This window comes from Oreochromis aureus, linkage group 3 (assembly GCF_013358895.1).
Source record: "Oreochromis aureus strain Israel breed Guangdong linkage group 3, ZZ_aureus, whole genome shotgun sequence".
Lineage (NCBI taxonomy): Eukaryota > Metazoa > Chordata > Actinopteri > Cichliformes > Cichlidae > Oreochromis > Oreochromis aureus.
Window position 1 is genome coordinate 6,228,399 of NC_052944.1, and position 14,105 is coordinate 6,242,503.

Genomic DNA, 14,105 nt, shown 5'->3' on the forward strand with positions numbered 1-14,105 from the left:
TATGATGGCTCGAAATCTGATGTCACTTTTCTACGTTCATAAGTCAGTTTTGACAAGATCTCCAACACTACTGGTTGAAATGTAGCCCCAAACCATGACAGAGCCCTTACTAGATTTGCAGATGTTTGTAGACGTCTCTATTGAACATCCTAGGAAAATGTATAAGTATGAAATTTAGACTGCAAAGAAAAGACCTTTGCCAGACTTCAGAAAGTCTGGCAAACAATTACACAAAACCATTTTTACAATGTAGAAGAAAAGTTTACTTTTAAGCAAAAAAAGAATAAAGAAATTAATGGTGGCTCAAGACTTTTGCACAATATGAAGCTTCTGGGTATGGTTTTGGGGACCAGGCCAGGGTCATTTTCCTTATAAATCTTACGCTGCATTCTAGTAATTCTAGACCGGGGTGTAACAGACATCTAGCAACATTAATCAACTTAAGATATTCTCCTAACCAATCACAGTGCTTCCCTCAACTTTGGAGCCGGTGCGTGGGCAACCAGACAGTGTTTCGAGCAGATTTTGATGTGACATCACATGTCACACATGTTTGTAGCCTGTCAACCAGCCGCGCACCGCTCAGTTAGGATGAGAACACGAGTGAATGATTGTGTCAGTTTTTACCACCATATTAATGATATTGCAACACAAACAAACACTAAAGTCTTGGTTTCCGGTTTTAACTTCTTCTCCTCCCACAGTTAGGTCCATAAATATATGGACAGACAACTTTTTCTAATTTTGGTTCTGTACATCACCACAATGAATTTTGAATGAAACGACTCGGATGCAGTTGAAGTGCAGACTGTCAGCTTTAATTAAGTGGGTTGAACAAAAATACTAAAGACCTTTTTAATCCCTTCATTTCAGTGCCTCAACGGTAATTGAACAAATTAAATAAGTGAAAATAAAATGTTAATTTCTAACACTTGGTTGAAAACCCTTTGCCGGCACCGACAGCCTGAAGTCTTGATCTCATGGACATCACCACATGCTGGGTTTTCCTCCTTTTTAATGCACTGGCAGGCCTTTACAGCAGTGTCTTTCAGCTGCTGTTTGTTCGTGGGCCTTTCTGTCTGCATTTTAGTCTTCAATGAGAATACTCCAACAGCTTCCTGTGCCTTAATGGCGGGTATAAGTGTGAGACGAGGTTGTGGCAGTGAGCAAAGCGACCATTGTGGTGGGTATACTGGGGACTTAACTCTTCAGTCACTGTGTTCAACAATCAGCACTTGGGAGGATGCAGTCCTCCAGGTGCTCAGCACAACACTAACAATGCAATCAACTAGTCTAATTTTTTCCCTCTCATTTAAATGAAATTAGTCACCAGAACATCCCCTAGTCCTAGTAATCACTTTGAAAAGGAAGAATTTGGTGCATTACAAAGGGTAAACAGGTTGGCTACAGTTAGGACGTACAGCACATTTAGAGAGCTGTTTGAGAGAAACATAAAACTGTGGAAAAAAACGACGTACCTTATTGAGCTCTTCTATTCTCCGGATCAGGTAAGGGTTGCTGGAGGAGTTCTCAAAGTACACATAATCTGAAACAAAGAGCAAAGAAAGATCAGCTTACAATTGAATTACATGTCAACCCACGTCCCTATACTCATCAAGGAAAGAACTATAACAAATATACTTTGCAGCAGTGTAAACTTTTAAAAGTAAGTACTGACTGACTTTTATGTCACATATTTATGCAGCGATACAAATGTTTTAATATTGAAGAACAGTAAAACATTACTGTTGGCCACATGTCAGCAAAGTTATCTGACATTAGTGATGTTAGAACTTCATGCACTTCAGGTTCTACTTGATGGCAAAGCCTTTACTTTAAAATATACATTCAACAGTTGACTTTAATCTTACAGAGAATGTGACAATATTATGGATAATTAAAGTCAGTAATATATCCACAAACACAACACGCTGTGAAGGCAGCCTGGTTTTCAGTCCTGAATATGACGGCACAAGCAGGATTCACTGCACTGTTAATGTTAGCTATGTTATATTGCTGCCTCTGTACGGTGGTGTCGAGCCAAACGGACTTTAACGTGTGTTTGAACGAGCTGACGGTTCACTCATTAAGCTGAAAGAAAGATGCTTTAATCACAGGAGTCACACATGTGTCCACTGGACCATCTGGAACTCTTCTTGTTTAGCACTCGTAATAACACAAACACTAAATCCTCCTTCTCTTGTGCTGTTTTGTAGCAGTGTATACACCTGAGACTGTCACCTGTCTGTCTGTCCTGCACTCTCTCTCTGTTTCTTTCTCTCTGATTGTGGAATAAAAGTATGAACATGTATTTATAAGTTACACTTGTGTTTGAATCCTGCAGCTTATCACACATTTGATTTCCATGTGTGACAACTGCAAGTGTCCAGAGTGAGGACAGACTGAGGGACCCACTGCTGCACATCATCTGTGAGGCTTTGCACCCCTGATGATCCACCAGGACAAACTCAGCAGTGTGTGAGGAAGAGGAGGAGGAAGAGCCAGCACCAGCTGGCTGGCATTGCTATATTAATACTGCAAATGTCACTTTTATATTACATAAAAATAGCGGTATCACTGTGGGCCAAAGGGCATGACACAACTCTAGTCTAATTCCAAAACCTTCGACTTCACCTCACCCAAACTGTCCTCCTATGATATCTAGCTGCCCACCCCTAACACAGCAGGGCAACTCCTGCCAGTACAGTCACAACTGAATAAACTTGTGAGTGCCACAGATGCCTTCTGAATTCATGCAACTGACAGTTGTGTGGATGCATTGAAATAGATTTAGTGGTAATGAATGGTGTCACTGGTAGACGTAAGCAGGCCTTTAAGTACATATAACACTTCATGTAAAGATATGTGGCTTGTGAAATAGAATAAAGAACTTCTAACAATACATTTTGGTAATGACTTGCTCCACTGAAGTGAGTACACACAGGACATGGTGGTAGTTTCCTAAAGGGGCGAAGGAGCGGTAAAAACACGTGTGACTCAAGATTCAGGAAATATGTGCTGCTTTGCTTGTGAACCATCACGTGAAGAATCACGACTTTCACTATTCAATGCAAAAATTGTCGGGTTCCAGTATAGTTCTGAAATTCTGCCATTAAAGATCAAATAATGACCTTTTTCCATAATAAATGCGCTCAGTGCTAATCTTGATTATTAGCTTGAGTGTTTAACAATGAATTTTAGGAGCGCCAATATAACTCACTTGGTTGAGCAAGGGACCGTTAAACTGAGCAGCAAATCCTCACAGCTTTTTGAGAAACAAGAAGCTACAAACTGACATTTTACCCAACAACATTTTGTAATTGAGAAGCAATTTTAATGACGAAGTCCTGATATTATAATGTTGTTTCCTATTAGAAGCAAATAATATTAATACTTCTTAAAATCTTCAGTTTCACTGGAGGAACCAAACACTTTAGACTAACACAGCTCAAATATTTCACAAGCATGCTGCACACAGAAACGTGTGACAGTGTCAAGCCTCTGTGTTTCTAGTTCAGTCATAAGCTCTTCATAGTCTATTATGCAAACCACAAGTAACCCTTCTTACAGTAAGCGCTTCATTTTAGACTTCAGCTGGGTGGCTACAGCAGTGAAATCAATGAGGCACTGGCAGGAACAGATCAACTGAAATACAGCTGAAGTTTTATAAAGCAGGATTGTAGCTGCTGGCTTTATAATACTAGGTCAGGCTCTGGCTCTGATGTTTGTCACTCTCTGTTTAAGAGGCATCTGGAAACCCCATCTAAAAAGGTCAAGTGGTCAGCCAGGAGTAGCCAGTAGTTTGCAGTGTAACCAACATTCAAACCATATATCCTCTTAACATTGCAAATCACTGACCCCAGTTCAGACAAGAAGGAAACCGAACAAAGTCAGGAGAAAGCAGCTCTGTCAGTAACATTAGGTCCCTGAAGTTTAAACCAGCAGAGTCAGATGAGTCTTGATTATATGACCAGGCTGATAACAAGTACATTAACTTCTGCAGCAGAAAATAAAACCAGTATCAACACTTAAAACACCAAGAGAAGCCTGTGCCAGTGAAGTGGCACGACTGCACTACAGATAATGTATTACACAACTTGTTCCACAAGTCGATTGAGGAGTAACTGAAAGTAGGATGTCACCATAACTGATAAAATACAATACTGTTTAATGTCAAAATTCTCAGAATGCAAGATAAAGATCTTGCCTTTTTTTTTTTTTTTTTTTTTTTTTTTAACCATAGTAACTATAGGCAGTGAATATCTTTACATGCTAAAGAAGAAGGGGATACTACAGTAGGTCTGCACTGACTTAAATAAAGACTGTGAGCTTTGTGATCCTGAAATACACGTTACATTTTCACGAGACATCCGTCTTTGCTGCTGTTGTGACTATAACTTATGCTCCACAGGCTAAAGTGTTTGGTGAAAGGTATATAAATGCATACGTTAACATCATGTAATTAACATTATGGTATGGTAGTTAGTAGGGTACTTGGCAACCAGGCTGTCCTGTCAACAAAACATTCACATTTGAAATACTGCCATACCTCAGGGATTTAAAATGACTTTTTGATAAAAATGTCTTATGTTAGGGATGTTGCTACCAACTAATTCCCTAATTGACTAAACAAGCAGGGAAAAAAAGACCAACTATTATAACACTAAGAAACACTCAGATATCAAGTTAAATTTGAGAACTGTTTAATATCCAAAACTTTGCAAAGTTTTGGAAACCATTAATCACATTCTTCAGTAATGAATCACACCGCTTAAATGTGCGTCACCTCACACCGTGCATTATGAACATTACACATTATTCTCCGAACAACGAAACAGAAAAACATTTTTAAAAAAAACAAAACAAAACAAACCAAACCACCAAAACATGTTATATATGATATGAAAACATGTTACTACAAAAGATCTTAATGTCCTAATAAAATATCATAAACAACATCTGAAAAACTGATAAACTGTTACTGAAAAGTGTGTGACCACTAGGGCTGGGCCATATCATACCATTCATGGTAATACCGGTGTAATAGGAAAATGAAATATTGCGATAGAATATGGGTAAAACGCGCATGCGCAGTGCCTATGTTTACATACGCACATGGCGGCGACGCAGAATGAGAAGAGCGAAAGTGGATCGTTGAATGAAACGGATGAACCAGAATTGGTTTGTAAAAATGCTGCAACTTCAGTGGTGTGGAACTGGTTTAGCTTTCGTCCGTCAGATACACAACAAAGCACTATTTTTGGTAGAGCATGCTAGCGGGCCGTCGTTATCACCGTGTTGTGTGGAAAATACGGCACACTTAAAATCAATCCTTTGATTTTTCTGAAAATCGACAGTGCCCCTTATAATCCCGCGTGCCTTATGTATGAATTCTGGTTGTGTTTACTGACCTCGAAACGATTCTATGTGGTACACGGCGCTCGAAAATCTGTCAAATGTTTTAGTACGACTTTGCTAAGCTACGAACCCGCACCGCTTGATGGATTGTCGGAGCATTACGGCTATCGTAGGCAGGAGCCTCGCGGAGTGATACGTACTGTGCTTCAACATAATATCACCGTATTGTGTGTGTATAACCTCTTTTTAAGTTTTGTGGATATTATACATGGTTATGCTGAGGATATGTCGGCCAATTTCCACTGGAAATGCCTTTTTGGTTAAACTGTCAGCAAGGAATTTGCACTGTTACATTTTTATATAACTTTAATGCACATAAAAAACAGCTGCTTGTTTAAGTGAAAATACATTGATGGGGTTTTTTGCACTAATAAAGTTGTGGAGTTGTAAAGTATTTTGTCTAGTGTCAATTATATTGTCAGTTATATCGTTATCGCAAATTTTCAAATGTATATCGTGATAAATATTTTTGGTCATATCGCCCTGCTCTAGTGACCACCACAGCTCGCTCCTTTCTTTGTGGAGAAGCAGCAACTGGACTCTTAGCCCCTACTGAATGACTGAACTCCTCACCCTAACACTAAGAAAAGTGAGATGATGTTCCCAGCTGCTGATAACAATGCTGAATATTCTCTCTGTCATGATGACTTCAGCCATTTGAGATGTGCATGAGCCTCTTTTCAGGACAGACTCATCTGCCACCATGGAAAGAACTATGGACCGAGAAATATAGTTATGGCATTCCTCATCAATGATGCTCCATCCATCTCTGTCATAACTTTTCATATTAATTTACTAACTGAGGTCAGAAGAGTCCCAGATGGAGTTCTTTGATTTTTGCAGGGTTTCTCTGAACACTGGCGGTCTGACCCTGGGGTCATTGTATGAGTTTATTTGCTAAATGTATGAGTCCCACTGTGTTAGATGCACTTCAAAGACAGTTTCAAGAGTTGTTTTACCGCCTTGACCAGAGTAAACGGACGAGGACAAATACTGACAGCTTAGATAAACAGCAGGCTGATAGTCTACACTCACTACAGATGAACGGTGGTGAGAGTTGTTTGTCCTATGGCGGCCACCGTTTCTAGGACTTTGCACTTGAGTTAAGAAGGCTAAGAAAACAGAATTTAGTGACGTTGAGTGGTGACATTTTGTTTAATATAACACTGTTGCAAGGTTGAGTTTATGCACCAATTTACAAAAACAGGGGAATAAACTGACTACATATTAAGCAATATTGACTATGGGCTCAGAATAGCAGCACAACCTGAGCAACATGAGCTTTACAAATAACAGATTTTTAATCATTTAGCATTCATCATACCACTAACGACAGGCACAGTGTTTCACTGTATCTTTTGATGTGATTATTAACAGCAGTGTTGCTTTTCGTCAAGCTCCATCTGGTCCTCCCACAAGCAGGGACAGAGACCCCCGGGAGGATATCAGTGGGTTTCTGATGAAACGTCACAAGCAGAGACGGGGAAGAAAGGACTACGACAGGGAGAGGATTTCTTGCTCTACTTAGCTCAATGGTGGGAAGCCCGAAAAGAGAGACATCACCTCCTTGTTCACAGCGAGAAAAAAAATATCACCAAATTACATAACACTGGCTCAGACAGCAAAGGGGGATAAGCGCTCATGTGCTCAACATGACGAATTCTAGATCTAGAGACAAAACGTCAGCAGGGGTTATTTTTTCATACTAAACCCGTCCATCACTTCCTACCACCCAGTTCAGGGGGGAGACGATGCTCTTACACTGAGGCAGTGACCACCCAGGTAAAATATGCTTGACTTTAAAGTTAATTTCAGTCTCAGCTCAATGTACCATTTTACCTCAAAAGCACTGCACTCAAAGAGGAGCTGGTTCTGTGTTCGGGTAATATGTAAACGTGTGGGCAGAAAATGGATCTAAAGCAAAGTGCTGTGTGTTGAGGCAGCCATGAGTGTATGCTGGGGACATTTGCAGCTGGAGTGGTGCTGTCTGTCAGGTGCTTGAGGGTGAATAAGGAAGAGGAAGCCCTTTGACTAATCTCTGGGGAAGATAATGATCTTATGCAAGCTGAACACTGTGTGCTTCAGGAGGACTGGTGATATAGGAACCAGCACCGGCTTGCTCTTACCAAAACGTGGTTTCAGAAATATGAACTTGATGGAAATGTCAAACAAAATTGCAACTGATGTACATATCATAAAATGCATTTGTTTCTGCGTTACATACCAAGGAGTTTAAACTATGTTACAGTGCAGGATACTTCAAAAGGCTCCAGAATGAGTTTTTTAAGCCAACTGGGAAGTCAACATTACCCCGTTGCCTCAGCAAAATTTCTATTGATTACTGGAGAAAATAAGCTTTGTGCAAAACGACATTTCTTTTAGCAAGAAAAAAAGAGATAATGCAACTTTTAGTGATATGCTTCATTAATCATTAAAGTAAATGCTGAAAGAGGCATACACAAAACACTTTAAAATTTTGCTCAGGGCTGGCCAACAAAACAAGAGGCTGATGTTCGCTGCACAGCAGCAGCGCTAATGTTTGGGCTACTGCAGCTACACCAGTACGTTAGCAGTGTGAGTGAGCTCAAAGACCAAATGACAACAGAAAATGTTGATGAAAACTTCTGTTGAAGACACTGTGTGGATAGAGTTTGGCTGTTTCCAGTCTGACAGAGCAGCAGAAGAGCATATGCTGCACACTGCAGCCCACCCCCTGGCTACAAGGATTTTCTCTGAGCAAGCCCTTTCCCAGCTACACAGAGTGTGCCGACACAGAACAGGTGTTTACCACTTCACTACCACATCAGCTCCATATATGAACCTCACTGCCCTGTGTGCGTGTGTGGCATAGCTTTTGAAAATGTACTATTTGTATTAATGTCTACATTACTCATTTAAAGCTGACCAAATAATTTAATTTTCCATTTGGTTTGTGTTCTATTGTAACACTTGAACACACTTTATAATAACCTTAGTAAGATACTTCCATATTTACTTCCCTTTACTGGTTTTCTGGTATGTATAATAATTCCCTCACAGCCTCCCTCTGTAGAAGCCACCGTGCTAACACCACCGAGTCTTTTAACTCAATTTGTGGGAAAAACAAACAAACAAACAAAAAAACCACACAAAACAAAAACATCAGAAACATCTAAACTTGTTTGAAATTCTGGAAAATAAGTTCAGCATTGTTTAAAAGCTTTTTGCCATGACTTTAAAAGGTTCAAGTGAAGTCCAAAGTGAAAGCACGATGAACTCATTTACAACATCACACTGACCCTCTTGCAGGGATACAGTGTGTCACCCCTATTACTTATCTCAGTTAGTCAGAACTGCAACTAAAGATTATTTTGGTAGTCGACTAATCTGCCAATTGCTCTCTGATTAGTCAACGATTATTTTAGTAAATCTCAAGTCTGCCCACCTGTGAGTCCAAAATAACAAGTTAACAAAGTTTACAGCGTGCAGTGGACATGCTCAGGGGTGAGGCTTGCTCTTATCTTTGAGATGATGTTCCCAGCTCACAAACTGTTCCCTGTAATGCAATGAGAGCGTGTCACTGTCTCTCTGTCGCCAATCAGATGCATCAAACACTTTCAATCTATGCAGGCTAAAATTAAAGAGAAGGTGCCTGAGGCCATGTTTACCCACAGGTACGCACACAAGCTGAACCTAGTGCAGTTGCAGAGTGCGTGCCCAAGTCTCATGCACTTTATTAAACCAGCAGAGGGACTTTTCAGTAAGTCCACAAAGTGCTCCCACTTGGTGGATGATCAAGTGCCGTTTATCCAGACCATAAATTTGCACCAAAATGACCTGCATGCATTATTCCATTTTATTATGGAAAATCCTGACCGCTGGAATAATGACACGTTGATGATGGCAGCAGGATACAATCAGTGGCTGTCAAAAGCAGTGACATACTTTCTCCTCACGGGATGTCAGTGTGTTTTCAATGGAACTGACGCGCTTTTCAAAGTGATGCAAAACAAGGTGCTGGACACTGAATATTGTCTCACGCACATGCACGACACCGCTGCAGCTCTCGAGCGCAGGAGGCTGGCGTTTGATAGTTTCTATGACCAATTTGAGTAGAAATGCAGCGCACTTGGCCTGACAGGAAGTGGAAACAGAGTCAGACAGGTGATCAGAGATGAACAGAGGCAAGCGCTCCGTTTCATTTTGGACAACAATGATCAAATACAGCCCAGGTTTGATCATTTCCTTGGTTTGGTCGATTGCGCAAAATTTGGTGAAATGTCACATCTTGATAAGGTGAAACTACAGAGCCTGTCAAAATGTGCCAAGTTGTTTGAATTTGTGAGACTTGAGGTGGATCTCATCGGACTGTATAGCTCACAAACAGTGAGAAATGAATGTAAATCTCCTAGACAGCTTCTCAACTTTTTAGCCCACAAGGATCTCATTCAGACTGTTCCTGAGGCAACAAAGTTGCTTCAGCTGGTCATTCTCTGCGCTGAAAAGAAATAAGACGTACAGTCGGAACAGGACCGTTCTTCCCTGGCAGTGATCTCCATTGAGGTGGACTTTTAAAGTCGAAACAAGACAAGGAGAACTTCTACAAAAGGAACAAACATTTTTGTCCAGAAGGATCAGCGCAGAGACTTCATTAATAAGGAAAGGTATGACCATAATAACTTTTTTGTTTTGTTTGTCACATGAGGTACAGTTTGTATGTGAAAAGAATGCTGATATGAGAAAATAACCCATTAACTGCTGCCGATCAAATGGGAGAGAGGACTGGCTCAATTTGTGGCAGCAACAGCTGCTGCTAGTGGTGGAAGAAAACTAAATGAATGTTTAAAAAATAAATAAATAAATAAAATCATTTTATGAAATGCTACTGCCAGCTAGTCTGAAGCAACACTGACAACTGTTTCATAAAATAAAAATAACATCAAATGCCCATAACAGCAGCAGTTGCGTGGCAGGGCAGTGGTAACTGCCTCAGACAACTGAAGTGGAAGGCAGGAACCAGGAAGTTGCCCATACTAGCTGCCGGTGCCACGAATTGAGCCAGCCTTTGCTGTCAAATGATGAATAATCGATTCTGTTGGGTTCATATATTTCTAAATCTGATGAAGGCAGTGCCTCACCAGCCGTGAACCTCACTGCACATCATCTCTCCTTCAAGCTTGGGTCCTCTACCAGAGGGCTGGGAGTCTGAGGGTCCTGCGCAGTATCTTAGCTGTTCCTAGGACTGCGCTCTTCTGGACAGAGATCTCAGATGTTGTTCCTGGGATCTGCTGGAGCCACTTGCCTAACTTGGGGGTCACTGCACCGAGTGCTACGATTACCACAGGGACCACTGTTTTCTTGTCTCATCCTGGACTGTGGTACTGACACTCATTAGTCCCCGGCCTCCTTCCTTCCGCTTAGCATACAGTCTCATGGTGCTGGACCTGGGGTGAAACCCTCCATGCTGGTCAGGAGCTTCCTCATCTTGATATCAGTGGCTTCTATCTCCTCCTCTGACCAGCTTATTATCCCAGCAGGATACCTGATCACGGGCAGGGCGTAGGTGTTGATAGCCCGGATCTTGTTTTTACCGTTCAGCTGACTCCTCAGGACTTGCCTGACCCTCTGGGGGTATTTGGTGGTTGCAGCTTTCCTAGCGACCTCTTCATGATTCCCATTTGCCTGTGGGTCCCCAGGTACCTGTAGCTGTGCTCTATGTCTGCAATGTTGCTTTCTTATAGTTTGATTTCCTCAGTTCTGACTACCTTCCCTCTCTTTGTTATCATCCCACCTCACTTCTCCAATCCGAATGACATTCCGATGTCATTGCTGTATATCCTGGTGGTGTGGATCAGTGAATCGATGTCTCGTTCACTCTTGGCATACAGCTTGATGTCATCCATGTACAGGAGGTGGCTGACAATTGCGCCATTTCGTAGTCTGTATCCGTAGCCACTCTGGTCAATGATCTCACTGAGGGGGTTCAGGCCGATGCAGAACAGCAGTAGGGACAGAGCATCTCCTATGTAGATCCCACACTTGATGATGACTTGTGCTTGAAGTTGGCCTTGTGTGTGCGTGTGCATGTGCGTGTGTGTGTGTGTGTGCGTATCCTCTAAAGCACACACACTTTATTTCAGGCATCCAACCAAAACCCTATTCAAAGAACCTTTTGACTTCAAAACAAGGGAACTAGAAGAGCAAAGATCCTCACTTATTTCAGCACAAGCAGCAAATAAAATTAAATGCGTTTTTAGTTTCACAGTCACATTTTCTCTCATCAACAACTGTTGATGGCAGTATTTTAAACAGACACTGGCTCAGACAACTAAACTGCAGTGTTTTAACTTTTGTTTTGTCCATGTAACGAATGTTCCACAGGAAACCCCGCCAGTTTTAATGGTAGTAATGTGTTTTACTGTCCAGAGCTGGGATGTAGTAGCCTTTCAAGGTGGTTTTGACTGCTGACACGCTTTTGCATTGTATCAGGTATGTGAGGATGGTACCACTTCAAGTAAAAAAAGAAAATATGCAATAATAGATGTTTGGGCAGTTTTGCCTTTATTACATAGTAGAGCAGTGAAGTTTGGACAGGAGAGTGGGGGAAGGTTAGCACCAAAGGGCTGCAGATCACAATCGAACCCAGGCTGCTGCACTACATCCATGTGGTATGTGATCACCTTGCAGGCAGCAAAATTCATTAGTGCAACAAAATGCTAACAGCTGAAACTGTGATTGTGTGTTTGTGCGCATGTGAATTTACACGAAGCTCTACACGAATAAAGACTAATTTCTACCATCATGGAGCCTTACTCTAAAAAACACAAAAACAAACAAACTAAGCTAAACTGGCACAGATTTCACTGTCCATGAAGATTTAAGAAATGGCTATTTAAAGTCAAAGTTTTTACAGCATGTTTAGCAGCATCTAGTCCCAGTACAGAGTGTGCTGTTACTGGGTTGGTTGGTTGCTGCCAATAGAGTAAAGCCCCTTTTCCATTAGTACCTACTTTGGAACGGCTTGGCACGGTTTTCAGGGTTTTCCATAAGGTCAGAGTACTTGTTCACCCAAGGTTCCAAGCGATCCCAGCAGGTACTAAAACGTGACATCGTCCGACTGCATGCCACCGATTGACTGGTCAGTGCGTCACTCTCGCCACACTCGTGTCATTCACGTAAATTAAAACCACCATTTTTGAAACCCGGCACCGAGGCAAATGGCTACAAAAAACAACACTGTGATCCCCGAGTTTGACGAAAAGCCACAGACCGAGCAGCAGGTGTGTTCTTGCCTCCACGTCCACCTTTTTTGTAGCGTTCGCGTTGCATATTATATTATGGAACGCTTGGATGCATTGCTATGACGACACACACATTAGGTAATACTGGATTATATTGGAAAACCAGTCGAGTCGTGGTGAGTCGATCCCAGTAGATACCAATGTAAAGGGGCTTTACATTAGTTTCTGTTAGCTAACTAGTGACAGAATAGGGCTGCCACAAACGATTATTTTGATAGTCGACTAGTCACCGATTATTTTTGCGATTAGTCGACTAATCGGATCATGCATCCATTGGACGTAAAACGTACAGCTTATTGCACCAGCAGCATCTGCTCTTATATAACATTAGCTTACAGTTTTAAGTGTTTAGGGTATGTGCTAACTAAAAATAAAGACAAGATGATAGTTTATTAAATTTAATGAGATTTACAGATTGTTTCGGTAAAGTTTAATAAACTCCTTGCTATCTAAAATATAACGGGACACCGGAGTATATTCTCGAACATCTCACACTTCTGATAATCAGTTGTCTGCTTGACGTTTATTCAGTCGTGTATAAACTATAACTTTAATCTCAGCCAAACCGATTTACTCAGGAACAAATAAAATACTCAAAAAAAAGGCCAAACAATAACATTTTTAAGTTAACTTAAAAATGTTATTAAGTTATCTAACTGACTTATATATGTTTAACCTGAGTAGCGAAAGACAGTGGTGGGTTTGAAAACGATTTGCCGGGAGTCCGGTGTTCTCACGGGCTCTAGTGAGCCTTGCCCCGGCTAGCTATCGAGCTAGTGGGTAACAGACGTCTCCAGCGTCGGGCGCGCTTTTGAAAATATGCAGTGTCTTGATAAACTGAGCAAATATTTGAGGTTTACACAGCTACATTCTCGCCTGAAAATATGTTAAACGTTTATTTTGTGACCCAGAAAGATTAATAAGAGTAATATTAAAACTAACTAGCTGCCGCCATTGTTGAAAACTGAGCAGGGCAGCTATGAATTCTGGGACACTGCTGCTTCTTCTTCTTCGAGTGTAACGGCAGCTGGCATCCTTGTACATGCAGTGCTGCCATCTTCTGTTTCAGTCCGTTATTACACTCTTAAATCCTACTACTTATTCCTGCGTCTTTTGTGATCTTACAAAGCTTCAAACGATGCGTCGACTATTAAATCAGTCGTCGACGATTTTGATAGTCGACGTAATCGTGACTAGTCGACTAATCGTGGCAGCCCTATGACAGAACTGATAACCCAGTGCAAAATAAGGAAACAAAGTAAAAAAACATTCTAATAAATAAAATAAAGATATACTGTCCACTTTCATTCTCTTTAGCAGTAAGCGGTTCTTTGTTGCTGGCTATCTAAATCTAAACGGGAAATTCCAGCTGTTAGCTGTAATGCTTGGGTTTGTAGAGTACTTTGT

At 41.2% G+C, this 14,105-nt stretch overlaps 1 protein-coding gene across 1 annotated transcript in view; it reads right to left on the minus strand.

Moving 5' to 3' along the window:
* mta2 (metastasis associated 1 family, member 2) overlaps positions 1 to 14,105 on the minus strand; it is a 35,801-nt gene that overhangs the window by 18,242 nt on the left and 3,454 nt on the right. The window contains exon 2 of the mRNA XM_031740914.2: positions 1,479 to 1,546. Coding sequence (XP_031596774.1) covers positions 1,479 to 1,546 — 68 coding nt within the window. The remainder of the gene's footprint in view (positions 1 to 1,478; positions 1,547 to 14,105) is intronic.